The 19,021-nt window shown below is 32.4% G+C and overlaps 2 protein-coding genes across 2 annotated transcripts in view; one reads left to right on the top strand and one right to left on the bottom strand.

Annotated features, from left to right (window-relative positions):
* Positions 1–2,270: 2,270 nt before the first annotated feature.
* The window catches only part of LOC118739484 (cysteine-rich motor neuron 1 protein-like), a 94,347-nt gene continuing 77,596 nt past the window's right edge, over positions 2,271–19,021 (top strand). Inside the window, exon 1 of the mRNA XM_036470839.1 lies at positions 2,271–2,967. The gene's annotated coding sequence lies outside the window, so the exon portion shown is untranslated. The remainder of the gene's footprint in view (positions 2,968–19,021) is intronic.
* LOC118739485 (peritrophin-1-like) lies at positions 16,996–17,655 on the bottom strand. The gene is made up of 2 exons (XM_036470840.1): positions 17,422–17,655; positions 16,996–17,253 (listed from the first exon to the last, which is right to left on the bottom strand). The coding sequence occupies exons 1-2, from the start codon at positions 17,653–17,655 to the stop codon at positions 17,203–17,205; spliced, it is 285 nt and encodes a 94-aa protein (XP_036326733.1). The 3' UTR covers positions 16,996–17,202.

Genomic DNA, 19,021 nt, shown 5'->3' with positions numbered 1-19,021 from the left:
ATCCGACATAACATTTATTCTGGCCAAATTTGTTATCTAGGAACACAGAATAGACAGAGGAGAAATTCCTGTAGTCATACCAAGAGCATACGTTGAACAGGTACACATAACTCCTGTCATGGCCACGCAAATTAAGCGGCGTAGCTTTTATTTTAGTCACCACCACACCAGTGCGGCATATGTAATAACGGATGGAAAATCTATACGCATTCGAGCCTCGTATAATTTATTAAGATTAGCATTTATAAGGAAAGCCGATGGTCTCTTGGTATGTCAGGTTTAGAGACTCACAATGTGGATAGCTAGATCTTCTATCCCACAGTGTCCTCTGCGGGGTTCAATCAATTTATTAATTAAATAGCCATTGAAAAGATATCATAAAAAAAATTATTTGTTTTCTAAGACAGTCAAGCCAATGAAGTATCTAGAGCTTAGCTTTAACAATTTGAGACCACAGACTTCTAATGTAGTCTAATAACTCGTCATCCGCACCACATATTTAAATAGTTTTACCAAGCCTATGCGTAGAGGTATTCGCTAAGACTTACAAACCCCTTTAAAGGTGCATAACTTGCCTATGGAAAGACCTTGCAAACCGTACGAGGGTTTTGTAAGACTAAGTGAATACCCCAATGAAAAAATAAATTCGGCGACTAACTAAGTACGTATGTACAGTATCGGTCATATCTATAGCACGCCATTTCAAAGTGATATTGTGTGCCACTTATGTTTATTTATTTATTTTTAAGAATTTTCAATTAAAATACAGTTCATTCTCAGACAAACCCCATATAAACCCAAGTGTAACAACATGTAGAAAACTAGAAAAAAGAGCAACAAATTTTCACATAAATTTCAAGCTTTTTTCTCGGAAGTGTAAGAATTTTTTTGAGTACACAGTTTTGTAGCCCCTTCAATTTTAGTCTGATAATGTGCAAGTTTCAAGTGGCTAAAAGTTACCGTTGATTTTTTAGAATTTTTTTCGTCAAAGGTGTTGCGGATTTCTTCCATATACAAATAAATTGAGTTTATTCATTATATGGAAGCCAATGCGACAAAAAAAATCTAAAAAATAAACGGTAATTCGTAGCCACTTCAAATTCGCACATTATCAGACTAAAATTGAAGGACTAACAAACTGTGTACTCAAAAAAAATTCTAACTCTTCCGAGAAAAAAGTTTAAAATTTATGTGAAAATTTGTTGCACTTTTTTGTAGCTTTCTAAAAGTTATTAAGCTTGGGTTTGTATCGGGTTTGTCTGAGAATGAACTATATTTTAATTGAAAATTCTTAAAAATTAATAAATAAACATAAGTGGCACAGAATATCACTTCGAAATGGCGTGCTATAGAGATGACCGATACTGTATATCTTCAATCAGCTGAATTATTTTCCGCCAGTTAAACAGCTTTGCAGCTTAAATTAAGAATGTAAAGTTAGAGAACTAGAAAGTGAAAGTAAATTTCTTGCAGGAATAGAACCTTAGTAACAGCAGAAAAAAACACCAGAATAATTAGCATGAAAAAGGAATACTAAATATTATTCAGACAACATTCTTCAAACACCAAAATATGCCTACAGAAACACAAGGAAATAATTAATGTGGAGTACATATGAAAGTAAAATTAGTCGAGACAACAAAAAAATTTGTCTGTACGACGTGCCCCACTTGAATGCATATGAATAATTAGAACGCCATGGTTTACGTAATTTCGCTGTTGCTGGTCTCACAACTACACCAAGAAAAACCCAATGTCTGCTGGCGATAGAAGTATGGGAAGAAGAAGCACAACTACAAAAATTTAGGCAGGCACAATACAGGGATACAACACGCTGCAGCAAAAAGTGCAGAATTCAAAAGCAAATAGAAAGGAATCCTACAACACTACGCTACCAATAAAGTGCTACCAAGTTGCTTGCGGAACAACGTCAGCGACCAGACTGAAAACCATATTTGAGAAAACTTGTAAAATAAAGGACTTTCCAGGATAGCCAGCCGGCAAAGGTGACACAACAAACACTAGTGTTGCAAGGCTTGTAGGACTCTAAACTCTACAAATAAAATCCAGTCTACAAAACTTCGCAGCGAATAACGAAGTACAAACAACAGTTGTTGGGCGCATGCGCGGCGAAAAAAAGTAGGGATATTTTTTCAATCAACTCAACCAAGGCTGCAGGAACACACATTCATAGCTGTGCAACTGGACACTCATACGGCACATAAAACTAACGGGTTGCGAATGGCGAACGATTCAGTCGTTCATATAAAATTGACGCGTACGGTTAGCAAGTGGCAAGTAAACACGCGCGCGCTCGATTCCGTTTGTGCCGCATGCGAAGTCGAATTCAAAGCCTAAAAGCAGCAAAAGCGGAAGTACGACGGTGTAGAAGTAGTAGAAATTACGCACGCAGGCCGTGAATGTGTTTGTGAAGATGGTTGAAGGAGTATGAAATAAGAAAAAAATATGCTTAACGAATATTAATGTAAAAAGTGTTGCATACTATGTTGAGGAGGCCGAGTGAGGTGTTGAGAGCATGGGGAGGAGAAAAACGCGAATAGAAGGGCATATTGGTTATGTACTAAGTGGTAAATGTAGTAAGACATTAAAAAATGCAAAATTTATGTGCAGAATGTCGCGAAAAAATATGTGTGAAGCAAAAAACTATGTATGTATGTACATAACCTACATATAGGCGCTCGCATACAATTTCGAAATTTTTTAATACACACACTTGTATATTAGAAAATAAATATACAATATAAATACAGGAGAAAAGCATTTTAAGTTTCATTTGCAGCGAAAAAAAAATTGTATACTACACACATGAAAAAATCGATGCAGTGCCGCAAAGTATGCAACTAAGTGGCGTACAAGTAGAAATAACAACAAAATATGTTCCCGTAATGATTGATGGTACTCGGCAGCCCAGCTTGCTGCTGCATTGACCACTCTGTGCATGCGAATGTAAGTACATACATAGTTTGTAGGACATTCAGGTATTTGTGTTGGTAGTATTTTGCAACAGCTGACTGCGCATAAATGTGTATTTAGTCATTGGAATTAGGTAGCATATAAGAAAAATGTGTTGAATGACATTTTGACTCTATCTACTTATATGCATACATATATAGATACATATAATGGTTCTGAAGAAATTGAGAGCTTAAAGAGCTTGAGAGCTTGAAGTAACTATTGGACGGCAAACAAGTTTTGCGACACTTTGTTGCTGTTTTTGTAGTTTTATATAGTCCTTTTACTAGACTTACCGGGGATACTTACATTGATAGTTACGAATAAAACAAATTATTACAAAGGTGTGACCATTAAGTCAAAGCCCCGTCAGTTATATAAGGCAGAAGTGCAGCGGAGGTAAAGGAAAATAAGAATATCAATGGAGCTGAAAGCCAACGCAGCAGCCACCAGGCATACATTTGTTCAAGTTATTGTTTTTTTATGTCACAGCAAATCAACAGGGTCCACAGGAAACGTGAACAGCAACGGGTAATGATTAAGATTAGAATTGAGATTAAGATTAAAATTTAGTTAAAGATTAATTTAAGATTTCGATTGAGGTTAGGGTTATGATTGAAATTGAGATTAAGATTAAGATTGAGATTTGGATTAAGACTAATATTAGGATTGAGATAAAGGCTAAAATGAAGATTAAGATTAACTTTGAGACTCAAATCGAAGTTGCGACTAAGATTGAAGTAGGGATTGTGATTAAGATAAAGTTTAAGGTTAGATTTATTTTGAGATTAAGATTTAGTTTAAGATTAATTTGAGATTTCGATTGAGGTTGAGATTGACGTTGGGGTTAAGATTGAGATTTGGATTAAGATTAAGAATAAGGGTATAATTGACATTAAGGTTAAGACTTAACTTAAGTAAATGATTAAGATTAAGTTTAATTTTGAAATTGAAATTAAAATTGAGGTTTAGATTAAGTTTATTATACAGAAAAATACTCATATAATATGGTGAGCTAAGTAATAGTTAACCTTGTTAACTTCACTAGTGCGTGGGATCCACACACAACCTATTTATAGATATATAGCTGTATTTGTCTTGACACTGATGTGTCGGCTGCACGGGTGATATTATGAGGATGTGATTTGTCATTTTATTTTGCAGTTTTTTTTTTACTGGCGGCACACTGTCAATTTGCTTTATTTGACATGCAAAAACAAAAATAACATGGTGTGTTTATCGAACATTTCAGTACATCTGTATGTTACACGCATTTCACACACATCCTTAGTGTTTTTTTTTTTGAACAATTCTGCGCTTCGCCATTTGCACGCAACCACAGTCAGCAACATTTTGATAGATATGCACGATTTCTGCATAAAAAATATGGGCTGCTGCTGTTTGCATGCTCAAGATTATGCTTATTTGTCACCAAAGAAACACGCAAGTAAACATGTCATTCCAAAAAATCAAGACGTGACGTAGAGAGAAATATATAACGCGGAAAACTTCGTAATAATCAATTTTTGAAAGCCAAGTGATGAGGCGGGAAAGCAAGATATTATAATAGCTGTAGTTTAAGAAAGAAAATTTGTATTATAGTATCCAGCTATCTAGAAAAATAAAACATTGGTTTGAAAACAGTTAAGAAATATGCATCCATCGAGTCTGTTTGCCGCAATCAAGAAGCAAATGGTCGTATATTTTTTTTTTTTTGTGGAAATTTACCGCAACGCCAAAAGTACAAGCAACAGGAATATGTATGAAATATATTTTCTGAGCTGAAAACCAATATTACATAAAAGCTTAAGGAACACATTTAAAATAAATTTGATTGAAAGAATAGTATAAAGTAACTTATGGAGGAATGCGCGTATGTCTCCAGAATAACTTTTTTGGCATCTGAGGCATTATTTTTAAAGTCGAACGAATTTCATAAAGAAATGAAGTCATGTCATCAATTCGCTTAAATTTTTTTTATAGCTTCCTTACATGAAGTAAGATAACAAGTATTCGAGTATTGCCGTTATTCTGACTAATCATGTACTTCTTCAAATCGTTATATATCGGGTTCTGTTCATCGTAGAGATTTCATCTTAACGTCATTTTAAAATTAAGGAAACGGACTTAATATTTTTGTATATAAGATGCTTATGATTTTCTAATGCTATCTTAGCTTTATTCAGTTAAACATTTTAAAGTTTATTTCCATAGTTAAGACAGTAAATTCGAGATTTAAAATCATCCCATCATAATTCTTGTTTATTTCTCTATAGAAACCATGTTTTGGAAAATTGGGGGTTTTTCAAGAACTATTTTTAAAATATTTTTTTAAGACGAGATGACATCTTTTTTTACGAAATCGGTCCGACTTAAAAAAGAATGCCTCATATGTAAAAAAGTTCAATAATATTACAAAATGTCTAAAAAGTTCACTTTAACCGATTTCTATAAATATTTTTTAAAGGAAAGGCGATCATTTGATCTTAAAATGTTATATGAGAATTGCAGTCGGTTTTGTTTTATGCTTAAAAATTAATTGTTTATGTACAAAGCCATACGTTTATAATTTTATTTTGGTTAAAAATACCCATATATGTGGGGAAAGAAATAAAAAATTAACGCTACCAGTCACATACATACATTCATGCACATGTGGTCAGCTGATTAAGATAAGCGACATTTTCAGCAGTTTTTCTTTATTTTCTTTTTTTTATTTAATATCTATATTCTTTTATAAAGGTCTAGCACATTACATTAAAAGCACCACATAAATCCACATTTTAAACTTCTTACAAAGATTTTAAAAATTCTGCAAAAAAAATGTAAACTTTTATTAAAATTTAAAAAAAAAATTTCAGGTATGCAGTTTTATAGTGCATTAGATTTTAATAGGTTACAGTGCAAATTCTAAAAAGCTAGAAAATTGCGTTTATTTTTAATATAGTTTTTTTTTTGCTGACGCTTCTAGGCATTTTCCTATATACATACATATATGAGTAATTATCGAGCATACTTTGTATGGGAGAAAATGCTCAAAAAGGTATTAAAAGCCAATGCGTCTGGCGTCTTGAAATTTCCGCCTTAAATTTAGTGGGCTACAAAATTGCATACATAAAATTTTTCTAAAAATTTTTAAAGTTTTTATGTGTAATCGTTAAAGTTTGTTTAATTTTTTTTAATTTTATACGAAGTTTGAACTGAGGATTTATGAAGTGCTGGTTATGTAATTTGCTAAAACTTTATAAAAAAAAATATATAACCGTTCAATAGTTAATATAAAATAGCCAAAACTGGTCAAAATTCAATCTAATGAAATGAAATGAAATGAAATTTAATCAGCTGAGCAGAAGGGTACATAGATATGTACCAATTTAAACAACTACTTCAACGTTTGTGGGTGTTTTTATATTTCTAAATTGCTTTTGTATCTACGGCTATGGCTGCCAACTGCCAATATCTCTGGATTGACACGCCATGCCATAAATATTTATCTAGGCTTATATTAATGTATTTGCTGATTTTGTGTTTTTTTTTTTAAGTCAAAATTAATTGTTTAAAAACGCTTCTCAAATGCTGGGTTTCACCAATCACTTTTAAAATTTATCAAACTGTTAAAATTTAAAATAGCACAATTTCCGGAAAAATTGTGTTATTTTAAATTCAAACAGCCAAAAAAATTTAAAATTGATTTGTGAAATCGAGCATAAAAATCTTTATTAAATGCAATGAAAAAGTTAGCAAATGAAAAAGTTAGCAAATATAAAGAAATATTTAACTGTTCTTCTGTCAAACGAAGGTGGAGGTAATATGAAAAACTTATATTATATATTTAATTTTTTAGATTTACAGTTTTATTTTAACTCAATGTGTACTCATAAATGTTCAAAGAGAAAATTTGTGTGCAAGTAAAAACTATAGTCCAGAAAAAGTGATGACAATATCTGCCTTTTCAGAAGTTTACACATTAACTGCCAACCGATCGTATGGAAAGTCTCTTGAGGTTCAAATGCACATGAGCATGACAAACCTTCAAAACAGATTATTAAAATTCTTAGCAAGATATAAAAAATGTTCACGCTTCAGCTACTCAGCTTTAATTACAACAGCAGAGTCGTAGTACATATGCACATATATACACACATATGTATTTTGGGAAAATCGATAAGCGAGCTGCAAAGCAGTCTGAAAGAGTTATTGCACAAGCTGGAGTGAGTCTGCAAGGCTTTTGAAATTATGTTTGTGGTATGCAATGTGCAAAATTATTAGCATAAAAGATTAAATTCCTCAATTTTACAATTAATTTGTAAACGCTTCATGCTAGAAGTGGTAACGGTTATGTCATGCTTGAAATGCGTGTTTTAAACTTTTATTACAATACACGTATAAATGAGATATTTTAGTTAGTATTTATGGTAAGGTACTGAATCTTTGTACGAAGATATATTAAATGAATTCCATAATCATGGAGGAGGGCTGGTATCTAATTAAAAAATCAAATGCATCTTGAATTAAGGGAATTATTTACTTGAAATTTGTATTAGGTTAAAAAGGTTTTTTTTTAATATCTTGCCACCTGTTTGAAAAGTCTAATTTAAATTAATAATTCGCATAATATTTGAAGTGTTTAAGGTGTCAATCGGAAAGTTATTTATATGCCTTTAGTTTCAACACTTAGAATATAAATGAGTTGTTTTTCAAGGGCTGCCACCTATTTAAACACTATATTCAATTAATTTAAATGAATTATAACAATATGGGTTTAAATCGAAATAATAAGACTGTATTTCTAGGCTACACGTTGGAGGGTTGTGACCTTCTTTGAAAAAAAAAAAAATACTTGAATTATTGGCATCAGACAATTGTAATATGAATCACAGCGTAGGTGTCAGATTACAGAAGTTTAATAAGGTTGTAGTTAGAAAATACTTTGAGAATTATTGCCATCTATTTGAAAAGTCGAATCTTAATAAATTACACACAAGTTGAAATGTCTAACTTCAGAGTTTTTGTATTTAGAAATTTTTACTTCGAACATGTAGAATTTTTTGTGGTGTTTGAAGAGGGTTACCACCTTTTTGAAAATTAAATTTAAATAAAATTATTTTATATGTTAAATGAGTTATTACCATATGGGTATTAATCTTAATATTTATTTTTAAGCTAAACATATCAGGGTTAAAAAGTCAAAGTGAGCTTGGAATATGGGAGTTAGGAAATTCAAGTACATATCGTCGTTTAAAGTGCTAAACGGCGTATCAACAAAATGCAAAACCGCGTATCAGCAAAATGCAGAACCGCGTATCAGCAAAATGCAGAACCGCGTATGTGAAGTTTTAGAAATCATTTTCTAGAGTGTAAAAACGCCCATATTCTATTTTTTTAGAAATAAATCGCACTTCTGGTTAGCATATTTCAGGACGAATGGATAAGGATTGAGCCAAGAGCTTGTGTGAGCAAATCCAATTTTTGGCAGCTAATGTCAGTTACGCGGTTTTGCAGAATGACGATACGCGGTTTTGTACTTTAAACGACGATATGCATATGTACAATGTACATACATTCTACAAAAAGATATACAAATATGGGTGTCAGATAAAAAGATTAAAGAAGGTTGCCACCTGTTTAAAAAGCTGAAATCAAAACTATTTAACAATTTGAATGAATTATTAAAATATAGGTATCAATCGAAGTGGTTATAAAATGTTTATTTCTTAATTAAATATAGGAAAGTTGCCACCTGTTTACAAATTAAAGTTGTGCTTGAATTCAGGGAAAAACTTTATTGAAAAAGAATCACAAGAAAGAGGTTTAAGAAAATTTTGGTGTGAAAAATATTTTGAAGGGGTGAGGGCATTCTCGTATATAAGAGGGTGATGGCATTCTGGTATATAAATACATACGAACATAAATACTTTCATACGTTAACATATTCATATTTATTAACTTTCTTTATGCACGGCAACAAGTATGCTACTTTTACGCCCCGGCAGAAATCAAAGCAAAATTCTGCTTGATGAAGATTTCAAGGTTGTTGGTGGAAAGCATTAAGAGCTCATTAGCGCTCCTTCAGAAATTCGAGTTTCTTTAATTACATCCACTCTATTAAACAAAACATCAAAGAAACTCGCATTAAATTAATATATTTCGAAGATAAGAAATCTTTTGGAGCGCGGACAAAAGAATAAAGGTTAAAAAAATGTTCAAATAAATAATATCTCTCTGGCATTAAATAAGCTAAGGAGCCTTTCTGTGATTTTTAATTGCCAAAAAAATCATATGCTACGAGAGTTGCTGATAAATCCTTGTCAAGTAATTTTATGAGGAGTTTAGTCGGAGTGTTCGCGATTCCGAGATATTAATAAAAAATAATATTAAAAAAAAAAATATCAAAAGTAATGCTTATACATATGCATATATATATGTACATTAGGATGGTCTAAAATAAGTAAAGTCGGAATTTTAATGCTCTCACCCCCTAGGATTGTTCTATATCGAAAAAATATACCCCGATTTTCTTATTTCGAAATCAAAAAATATTTAGCGGCCGATCAAAGCGCTCAAAGTTTTCCATGTATTTAATATGGGGAAAAAATTACTTTCGAAGAAATGGTATAAAATTCTTGAAAATCAATATTTTTCGACGGGAGAGAATTGTTTATTTAATAATTTTTTGCTCCTAAAGTTTTTTTTCCCCCATTGCATTTCTGGGGGTTTTGGCGGATCTATAAAATATAATTACTATGAAAAAGTGGTTAGTAAATAATTGGGTATTATTATTGGGTATCTTCGGAAGAAACAGAGTTTTCTGATCCAAAAGTATTGATTTAAATCAATTTCGATAATTCTATACCATTTCTACGAATAGTTGTTTTTCGCTCATATAAAATACATGGAAAACTTTGAACGCTTTGAGTGACCTCTAAATATTATTTTTATTTCAAGATAAAAAATAGTAGTAGTAGTAGGGGGTGAGGGCATAAAAATTCCAACTTTACTTATTCACCTGCCACCTTTCTTAGCCAGTAACGGATTTTTTTTTTTTAATTTTTATTTTATTTTATTTTTTTTAACTCGTATTCTAGTATTTTACTTATCCAATTAAAACCTTTTTTCGGACTGTTTCTATTCACCTACTCAGCCATAACTATCCAACACTTCAAAAAAAGTCATCGGTGGCATACAAAAGACTGATGCCATTTGACTAAATTCGGCAACAAAAAATTAAAAATAACAAGGAAAGTAAAAATTGGTTTTAGTTTTTTTCTCCGATTTCAATTGAGTTGACACTGGTTGCCATTTACAGAAATTCATTTGAGGATTTTCAAATGTCGCACGCTGGGTAAGCTGATGTAGCAACTTTTATTAAATTATAGCCTCATCTCTGTCTGCCCAATTTTACTCTTTCTCATAGCATCGATTTTTACGCTTTTCATTTCAACATAACATTGTCATGTCCTCTCAAAAGCCTTCAAACACATCACTCGTTCTGCCTATGTTGTCATGTGCCCTTTAAAAAAAAAAAAACAAAAAACATTTCATCAGGCGGTCTGTCAGCACCACAAATACATCAAGTGATGCCATAAAAAATGATGCGCACTACCGGTGTTCGAAGTATAATTGGCTTTGTTTTGCGAGAAATAACATTGCGTAAGTTTCACACACACACACACACACACAAAATAAATAAAGACAAAAATACCAAAGATACCAGCACAAAATTCAATACGACGACCCTTTCTGTCAGGAGGCATTTCTTCATAGCCATTAACTGCATTTGAAAAATGATTCCAAGCCTCCCCAGTTGACACTTAGGGCACAATTCTATTAAAAGCAGATAAGCAATAAAGTAGACTTTGAATAGGTTTGTGTGCGTTTCATTTTTCGCTTAGCGGTTTTTGTTACTAAACTATTCTCTGTACATTTATTTTCTTATTTTCTTTTAACACTTTTGTCCCTCTGGTGCCGATGTGCACAAAAATTGGCACAGAATGCTTGTTTGTTGGTTGTAATGGAAACCTTTTTGCACTTTGGTTGCGCAAAAAATTGTTAAATCATTACTCATGTGCAAGTAAAGCAAAACAAAACAAAATAAAACGAAAGAAAAAAGCATGCTTTGAAAAAATGATGATGAAAAACTGCTTAGAAGTATGGCCGATCGTAGGCATAAATTCGATTTTGATGGTCGCTGATGGCAGTTGTGGCCAAAAGTTTTCTTATTAGTAAATAGAGAGCAGTCTGAGATTGATAATAATTTATGTCAAAGTTTACTGGCTGCTTTAAGAGAAGACACAAAGCACGGAAGAGTGAATGAAAACGGTTTTGTTTAAAATTGTTCAAATTTCTTTTTTTATGTAAACAAATTTTGTATCGCCTTTTCAGCGGCCTCTCAAAAAAAAAAGGAATTTTCTCTTAATAACACTATCCAACACCGACAAATGCTATATAAATATTGCACCGTGCGATGGTAAATTTTGTACTTAAAAAAATCAATATATTCGCGAGACTAGGGGCCAAAAGTAGTACAGCAGTTTTCACTTTCGAAACGATTTTTTTAAAGGACTTCGAAATTTCGAAAATACGACTAATTTAAAAAATTATTTAAAAAATTCAGTACAATGTAGAACAGGAATATGGGTTTCAAATAAAAGAGAAAATTCTGTAGAATTAAAAAATATTACACCATTTTGTGCATAGGGACAAATGGGTATGGAAAACGTGCTTTTAATATTTTGTCCTTGCATATCCTTGAAAATTTCCAATATTTATTTTTGAAAAAAAAAAAATATGTGTGAGGACTAATATACACTTCAAACCTTGTTAGCTTAAAATGTAAAATTTATTAAAAGGGAATTTTTATTACAACCCTTTCGTCCTTCTGGAACAAATTTTTTTTTTTAGTTTTCACGCTCTGAATTGGTACCCATATTGTTATTGTATGTAGTATAGTAGTGAATTTTTTTTTAAATAATTTTTGGAATTAATCATATCGTTGAGAGCTAATAAATTGTAATTCATCAGAACTTGTACTGTCTTCGAAAAAGTTGGTCAGCGCGACATACTTTTTCACAGCATTTAGCATTTGTTCATGCGTGTTGAGTAGCATTTTTGTAAATTTTTCGGACTTTGTAATTTGAAAACAGCCTAACTGTAAAGTATTTAAATATTGATTTATTCTTATTCATAAGATAAGAACTATGAATAGACAATTTTGCTTAAAGAAAACTTCAGATAATTCAAATTAACAGAAATGGAACAAAAATCAGCTACCTTCAAATCACTCATACGCCCTGCCTCTCGCACAATATTAATCAGCTGGGCGTACTATCACCCACACTCCTGCACTTTCAGCGCATATTTTCTGTTTAACTAAATATTAATTTGACATGTTGACATATTGACATATAAATATAGGATTTGTTTTATTTGGGTACATAAGTGCTAATTAGCTACAACCACCAATAAAAGCGATTAACAAAATCGAGTGATAAAAATGTAGAATAGAAATAAGTGAAACTATATTGAATATATTTGGGCGTCACTTTCGTATGTTTCCATATATAAAGAAAAAAAAATAACAACAAAACACACAAATAATAATAAATATAAAATAACGATAACAACTGAATTTATTACTTACAGTTTTGCTGTCATTCAAACGAATGAGGGCGTTGTAATAGAATGTGGGCGGGACGAAAGCAAAAATATGTTGTCAACATGCGATTGATGGTATCGTAATGTAAGAAGGTTAAACTGAAATAGGGTGACCAGACGGCCTGATTTATCAGTACATGTCCTGATTCCAAGGTCCAATTAAAGTGTCCTGACTGATTTCTCTTTTTCCGCCTAATGTCTCGATTTTTACAAAACTGACCTTTTATAAAACTATTGTCGTGTAAACATATCACTAGATGTTCATGTATGTATCAACATTGTGACATATAGATGTTAAAGCTGAAGCTCCATAGCAAATTTTTCGGGCGTTGCAGCTTGCGGCAGTCAAGCTCTTATAACTGAATAGAGCGCTTCTCCCTTGCAAGTGTCCTGATTTTTTTTCGACTCATCTGGTCACCCTTAAGCGAAATCAAGTGAATATTTTAAGTAGCTTGTAATGCTTGTATACATTATTATTGCGTACATAAATTTGAGTAGATGAACAAAAAAAAAATATCAATTTATGCATACGCGTGCTCTAGTTATTCATAATTTTATTGAATGTGTATTTACTTGTACACGCGTGTGTGTAGTTTTGTATGGACATACTTATATGATAAATAGATTATTAATATCGAATTTTTCGCTAATAAAGTTCACTTGAATTTAGAGAAAAATATGAAGATGCTTGTATGGAAGTACTTATTCTTAAAAGTAAAGAATATATAAATAAAAGTCTTCAATGACTGTTATCTAAAACATATAATATAAAAATAAAAAATAATTGTTATTTTGGATTTATAATATAATAAGCAAAAATAATTGTTATTTTTTTTTGAATTCGCATAAATATTGCGAATAAAAAATATATTTTCAAATTTTAGTCTCGATGAAAAAAGAAATCGATTGGTAGGTATCATTTAGTTGTAGAACATTTCCTTCTTAGTGTATTTTTCCATAACAATATTTATCAGTAACTATTATGTTCGGTCCCTTGCTTGAGATGCTGCGACTGTAGGCCCCGACAACGACTCATAGTGGGTCAGTTCTGCAGCTAGTACTTTTTAGCTGTTATTTTTTTTCTTTATCTGGGAAAAATTATTATATAGTATGTGTTTCAGTCGCCAAATGGTGCAGCAAAAATGATTTAAAGTAAAACCCAAAAATATTTACATAGTAAATTTCTCTCGGAAAATAAAGTGTGAAAAAATTCCTACAGCCATTTATTCTCGGAGAAAAGATAAGCTTCCCTAAAGGGTCCAGGTATTTGGGAGTTATCCCAGATGACAAAAAACTTTTCAAGAACGCCCCATTTTAGAATTTTATTGAAAAACACCATATCTCAGAATTCGGTTGAAGAATGCCCTATCTCAGAACTCGGTTCAAAAACGTCCCACCTACCTCCAAAAGGTATTGAAAATGTGATGAGATAGGGCATTTTTGAAACGAATTCTGAAATAGGGCCTTCTTCAACCAAATTCGGTTCTTGAAAGGTTTTCTGGCATAGGGCGTTTTCGGAACTGGCTGCCGAAATAGGTCGATCCTCCACTCAGCAGTCGATATATCCTGCATGACTTAGCTTCAGTCAAAATTTTTAGGAATTTTTCCCCAATCGTACCAACTGGGACAACGAACGGCCAAAAATCCCGGTGGGAAGCAATAAATATTTAGTGGTCAAGACTGACCACGGCGTCAGAGCAGGACTCTATGGCCTCAGCATGAGGCAAATGAACTCTGTCGTTCAGACCGAGGTGTAGGCCTTTGAACCATCGCTGTGCAGTATCTATGTAGAAAGTGAGGCGACCAACAAAAACATCTACATACACTCCGACAGCAGAGTAGCGCTCCTCGCTCGTAAAAAAAATGTTTCCACTTAATCACTTATATCTTACGAATCAATGGAACAGCCTTATGCCGAATAAGGCAAAAGAAAGCCAACAAAATTCTCTATAAACCGTGTATATATCACTTTTCGATAGGCCTAATAGTTTCTAAGAAATTAATTAAACATTCCAAATTTTCTATTTTTTTTCATGCTTTGCCAAAATTAACATCCCTGACGTTCATATGTAGTGCTCCTTCCCACTTTAACAAGCTGTTGGAACAAATTGGATCAAAAAGTTTTAAACTATCTACTCACTCTCTTGATTAAAATCATCAGCACTTAATCTGTTATCGATTAACAAGTTGGACTACCAAGTATTACTGTCGGCACACACACACACTTAAACAACTCACACAGACACTTAAACAACTCATTCCTTTCTTATACTCGTACTTTCTTATACTCGTACTTAATCAATGCAACCCGTGCACGTCATTTCAACCGTTCTGCTTTTATAACTGCATAAAAGCTTTTATTGAGTTTTAAAAGTTTGAACTTTAAGCTCAATACTCAACAATTTAGCAACGAATCTCGAAACGTTAAACTTATACAAATAGTTAGCTTCCAATAGTTTCTTGAAACAATTCTGATAAAGGTAAAATATTTTAATTATGCAAAGCGATAAGACCGTTAAGAAAAAGGAAACTAGAAACTAAAAGCAAAAATTGTGTAGACAAAGGAAAACTTGTGCGCGGATGAGTGGATGAGAGAGAAGGATTTGAGTGTGTAAGGCTATGTGGGTTCAAATTGACGAAGGCAGACGTGAATTAAAACTAAGCGGAAAACCTATTTTCCATCAAGGGTCAAAATGGGCAGGTGATAAATTTAAGGTGCTTGGAAATAAATGAGAAACTGAACTGACTACCACATAATAAACTGCAGTAATGACTATTTGAGCTGTAGGCGGCATCGTGCGGAACTGTGCATTTGTCAAATAACAAAACATTTTGCAACTTTCTGATGTGCTTGCGCTTAACACCTCAAAAGTACATCAAAGTTGAAATTAAAGCGAAATTTGTTGAGAGTGGATATTGATAAAGGAGAAGTGAATGGGTGATGATGAAAAGGTGAATGCAAATTTTAATTAACTTAATTGAAATGTTTTTGGAGTTGAGTAAGTGGAGATTGTATTTGTTAAGTAATGGATCAAAAAACTTCGCCAACCGCCTCTTTCCTGCATTTGGTCCTTCCATTTTGTTTGCGGGTGCCTTTGCTTTCGTTATCCACCAATGGGTATTTTCACTGCGGCGCACAGTGGTTCGGCTCCATACATTTTTTGGAAAAAATATAAGGAGTCGTCCTAGGTCATTGAAACTTTGCACACAGGTTATATGTGAGCTAGTTAAGAAATTCCAGAAAATTCCAGAAATGGTTGAAATCGGTCAACCCCTAGGGGTACCTCCCTTGGACCTATAAAAAAAAAAAATTAAATACAAATTTTAATTTCAGCTCAAAAAAGGAAGATCTCTTCACGAAACTTGGCGCATAAGTTACCCTCATTAAAGGCATTGACAGTACCAAAAATAGTTGAAATCGGTCACTCCCTAGGGGTACCTCCCTTGGACCTATTAAAAAAAAAATTTAATACAAATTTTGATTTCGGCTCAAAAAAAGTAATGTATCTTCACGAAACTTATTATATAAGTTACTCTCATGAAATATATCGCAAAGTTATCTAATGCTCTTTGTGTCTACACATTCGTAAACAAATATAATTATAATTTCTCGTTGTTCGCTTCGCGTTGCCGCAGTATTCGCCACAATATATAAACGTCAATATATTTTCATAATCCTAAAAGTATTATTTCTTATAACTAATATTTTATCTAATCCTTTCTATGCCTACACATTCGTAAACAAAAAAATGTCACATAGATGTAAATGTTAATATACACGCATGATCCTAAAAGCATGCTACATTTTGTCACTTTTATTAAAATTTGAAGTGACTTTTCATCATCATTTAAATCAAGTTTACGTCGAGAAGGGCAAATATAAGCAAACATTTGTTTCAGAAATCGATAGAAAATATTCCAAATTTTCATTTTATTACAGTTAGATGATGTAGCACGCTGTAGCACACAAACTTTTTGTCCATTGAAAGTAGCAAAGGCAGCATTTATGAAGTATCATTTTTGCTGGCCTAAATTTTTTTTTAATATTTGGTCGATTGCACTGATTTTTCCTCTATTTAGTCAAGTAAGTGCTCAATTTTCTTATAAACTCACAACAAAAATAATATAGATAAAAGTTATAAGGAAAATATATAGCTCAAGTTAGCAAAAATTCCAAGGAGTTTTAGCTGAATAAAATTTTTCTGACTTCTGATTCTGATAATGAATTGTTCATATCAATACATTTCTTTATAAGACTGCATCATTCAAATCTAAAAATTAGATATGAAAAAAAATTAATTTTTTCCACGGCCGAATCACTGTGCGGCGTCGTTATCTATGCATACAATATGACCAAGCAAGCGCAAATTTAATTAATTGATTAGAGTAATTTATTTGTGAAGTGGTAGCGAAAAATCCTTTGGTTAGAAAATACTTATTATTGGTGTTAATTATAAAATTTGTTTTGCTACTTAAATACAAATATAAATTTAGATTTACTTTTACAGTATTATTTACAATAAAAATAATATTGTATTTAATTTTATTTTTCAATGATTTTCAATGCTCGACTTGTTACTCTGCCAGCTGTAAGGAGCACTTGGCTCGAGATGGGAAATCACAGGCCTGAAAAAGAAAAAAATCAAACAAATTTAAACTTCATGTTGAGTTTTAATTACGCTTTAAAAGATTTTTTTGTATGTAACTAATTTACCACTTTTAAAGTGGCTAGCCTACATATGCCTACCAATTCATACAAAACCAACATTCAACATCCGCCCGTTCTTTACTCACCATTAAACGCTTGCTGTAATGCAAGCCCTCCGGGCATTTATTCACTCTTGGTTGTCCGCGATCGCACTTATAGAATATGCCACAGTTGCTAGGCGATGGTATTTGCACCACAAAAGAAGTGTCGGACTGGTTTCGGGGACATACGATACCCTCCTCTACAGCTATGTTGGCGGCATTGATGCTGGCAGCTGCAACCAGCGCAGCGAGCACAAAGAGAAATACGTGAAATTTCATTATGCCAACGATTTTACTTTCATCTGTGTATAAAGCTTATGTAAAAACCAACAACTATCTATAAAATGGGAGACAGTGTTGTTGCTAGTCAAATATTTTATTTGGAATGCGCCATGTGAACTGAGTTGGCGAGCTTTTATAGCAATGAGTATCTAGTATATTTAGTCTTCGTATTTAAAACGCAAAACATTTCCAATTTTATAAAAATGTTATTGGTGGCAAAAATATAAAAAGTATGCTCTCTACATATGTACATTTGAATACATACAAATAAATACAGCGTGTCGCAAACTGTTTTCTTATCATTTGTGTACATTTTTTGTACCTCCATTAACTTCGTTTTAGTTTTTTTTTTAATTTTAAATGCAGTTTGCATTCTTACTTTTATTTTTAAAGTTGTTGTTAGATGTTGATGTTTTTTTTATTAATTTGCAATACTTGATACTAATTTCACACATTTTGTGATAAAACATTTACTTGCCTCCAGTCTTCTTCATATCTCAGCCTTACATCTCGCTGAAGTCTTCTGCTAGCTCTTATCGATTGTGTTTCTGTTTTGCTTATTTCTTTTTCAACTTGAATTTAACACAGTTTTGCAATTTTTGTTCAGCAAATATTTATTTGAAAATATTGAATTTATTGGCGCTTATTTTTTTTTTAGTAATTTTCAGAGTGTTTTAAAATTAAAAAATTCTGGTTATCAAATTTAATGAGGATATGTAAATCACATTTTCGCTCATAAATCCTACTAAATAATATTATAAATATGACATTTTGTGAGTGAGTGTTTGGGTATGTTTTTTACTCTTTCATGCTAAAACGGTTGGATGTATTTCAACACAGATACCTTATATTTAGTCCGAACTAACATATATAGGGGATTCTTAAGACGTTGTAAGCAGCGTAAGTCTTGAAGTCGAAAAATTTTACAATGTACAAATAGCGACCAAATCGGTTTAAGGGCATCCGCCGGATGGGAGCAAATTATATATTTTCTATCAATTTAAAACCGTTTTTGTGTTATTAATAATAATAAATTGGGCTTATATGTACATATGAGAGTGTTTGGCCAAGCTTCTCCTGCGATTTGTGGCGTGCGCCTTGATGTTGTCTTACACAGGCACCTACAGTTTCATGCCGACTCCGAATGGCTAATTTATTTTTATGAGAAGCTTATTAATGGCAGAAATACACTTGGGTGTTCGCCATTGTCTGCCGAGTGGCAACCGCTTTTTATTTCGACATCATCGCCACAAATCAGAGCATAAATGCAGGACAATTTTTAGAAAAAATATTTGTGCTTACATAACCAGTATATATGGAATTGCCCATATGCTCCTCTTATGATATTTCTGCTTCTCTTTAG

Source organism: Rhagoletis pomonella, unplaced genomic scaffold (assembly GCF_013731165.1).
Source record: "Rhagoletis pomonella isolate Grant_MI unplaced genomic scaffold, Rhpom_1.0 Rhpom_scaffold_00005, whole genome shotgun sequence".
Taxonomy (NCBI): domain Eukaryota; kingdom Metazoa; phylum Arthropoda; class Insecta; order Diptera; family Tephritidae; genus Rhagoletis; species Rhagoletis pomonella.
The sequence above is the reverse complement of the archived record's forward strand: the minus strand, read 5'-3'. Positions and strand labels throughout refer to the sequence as shown.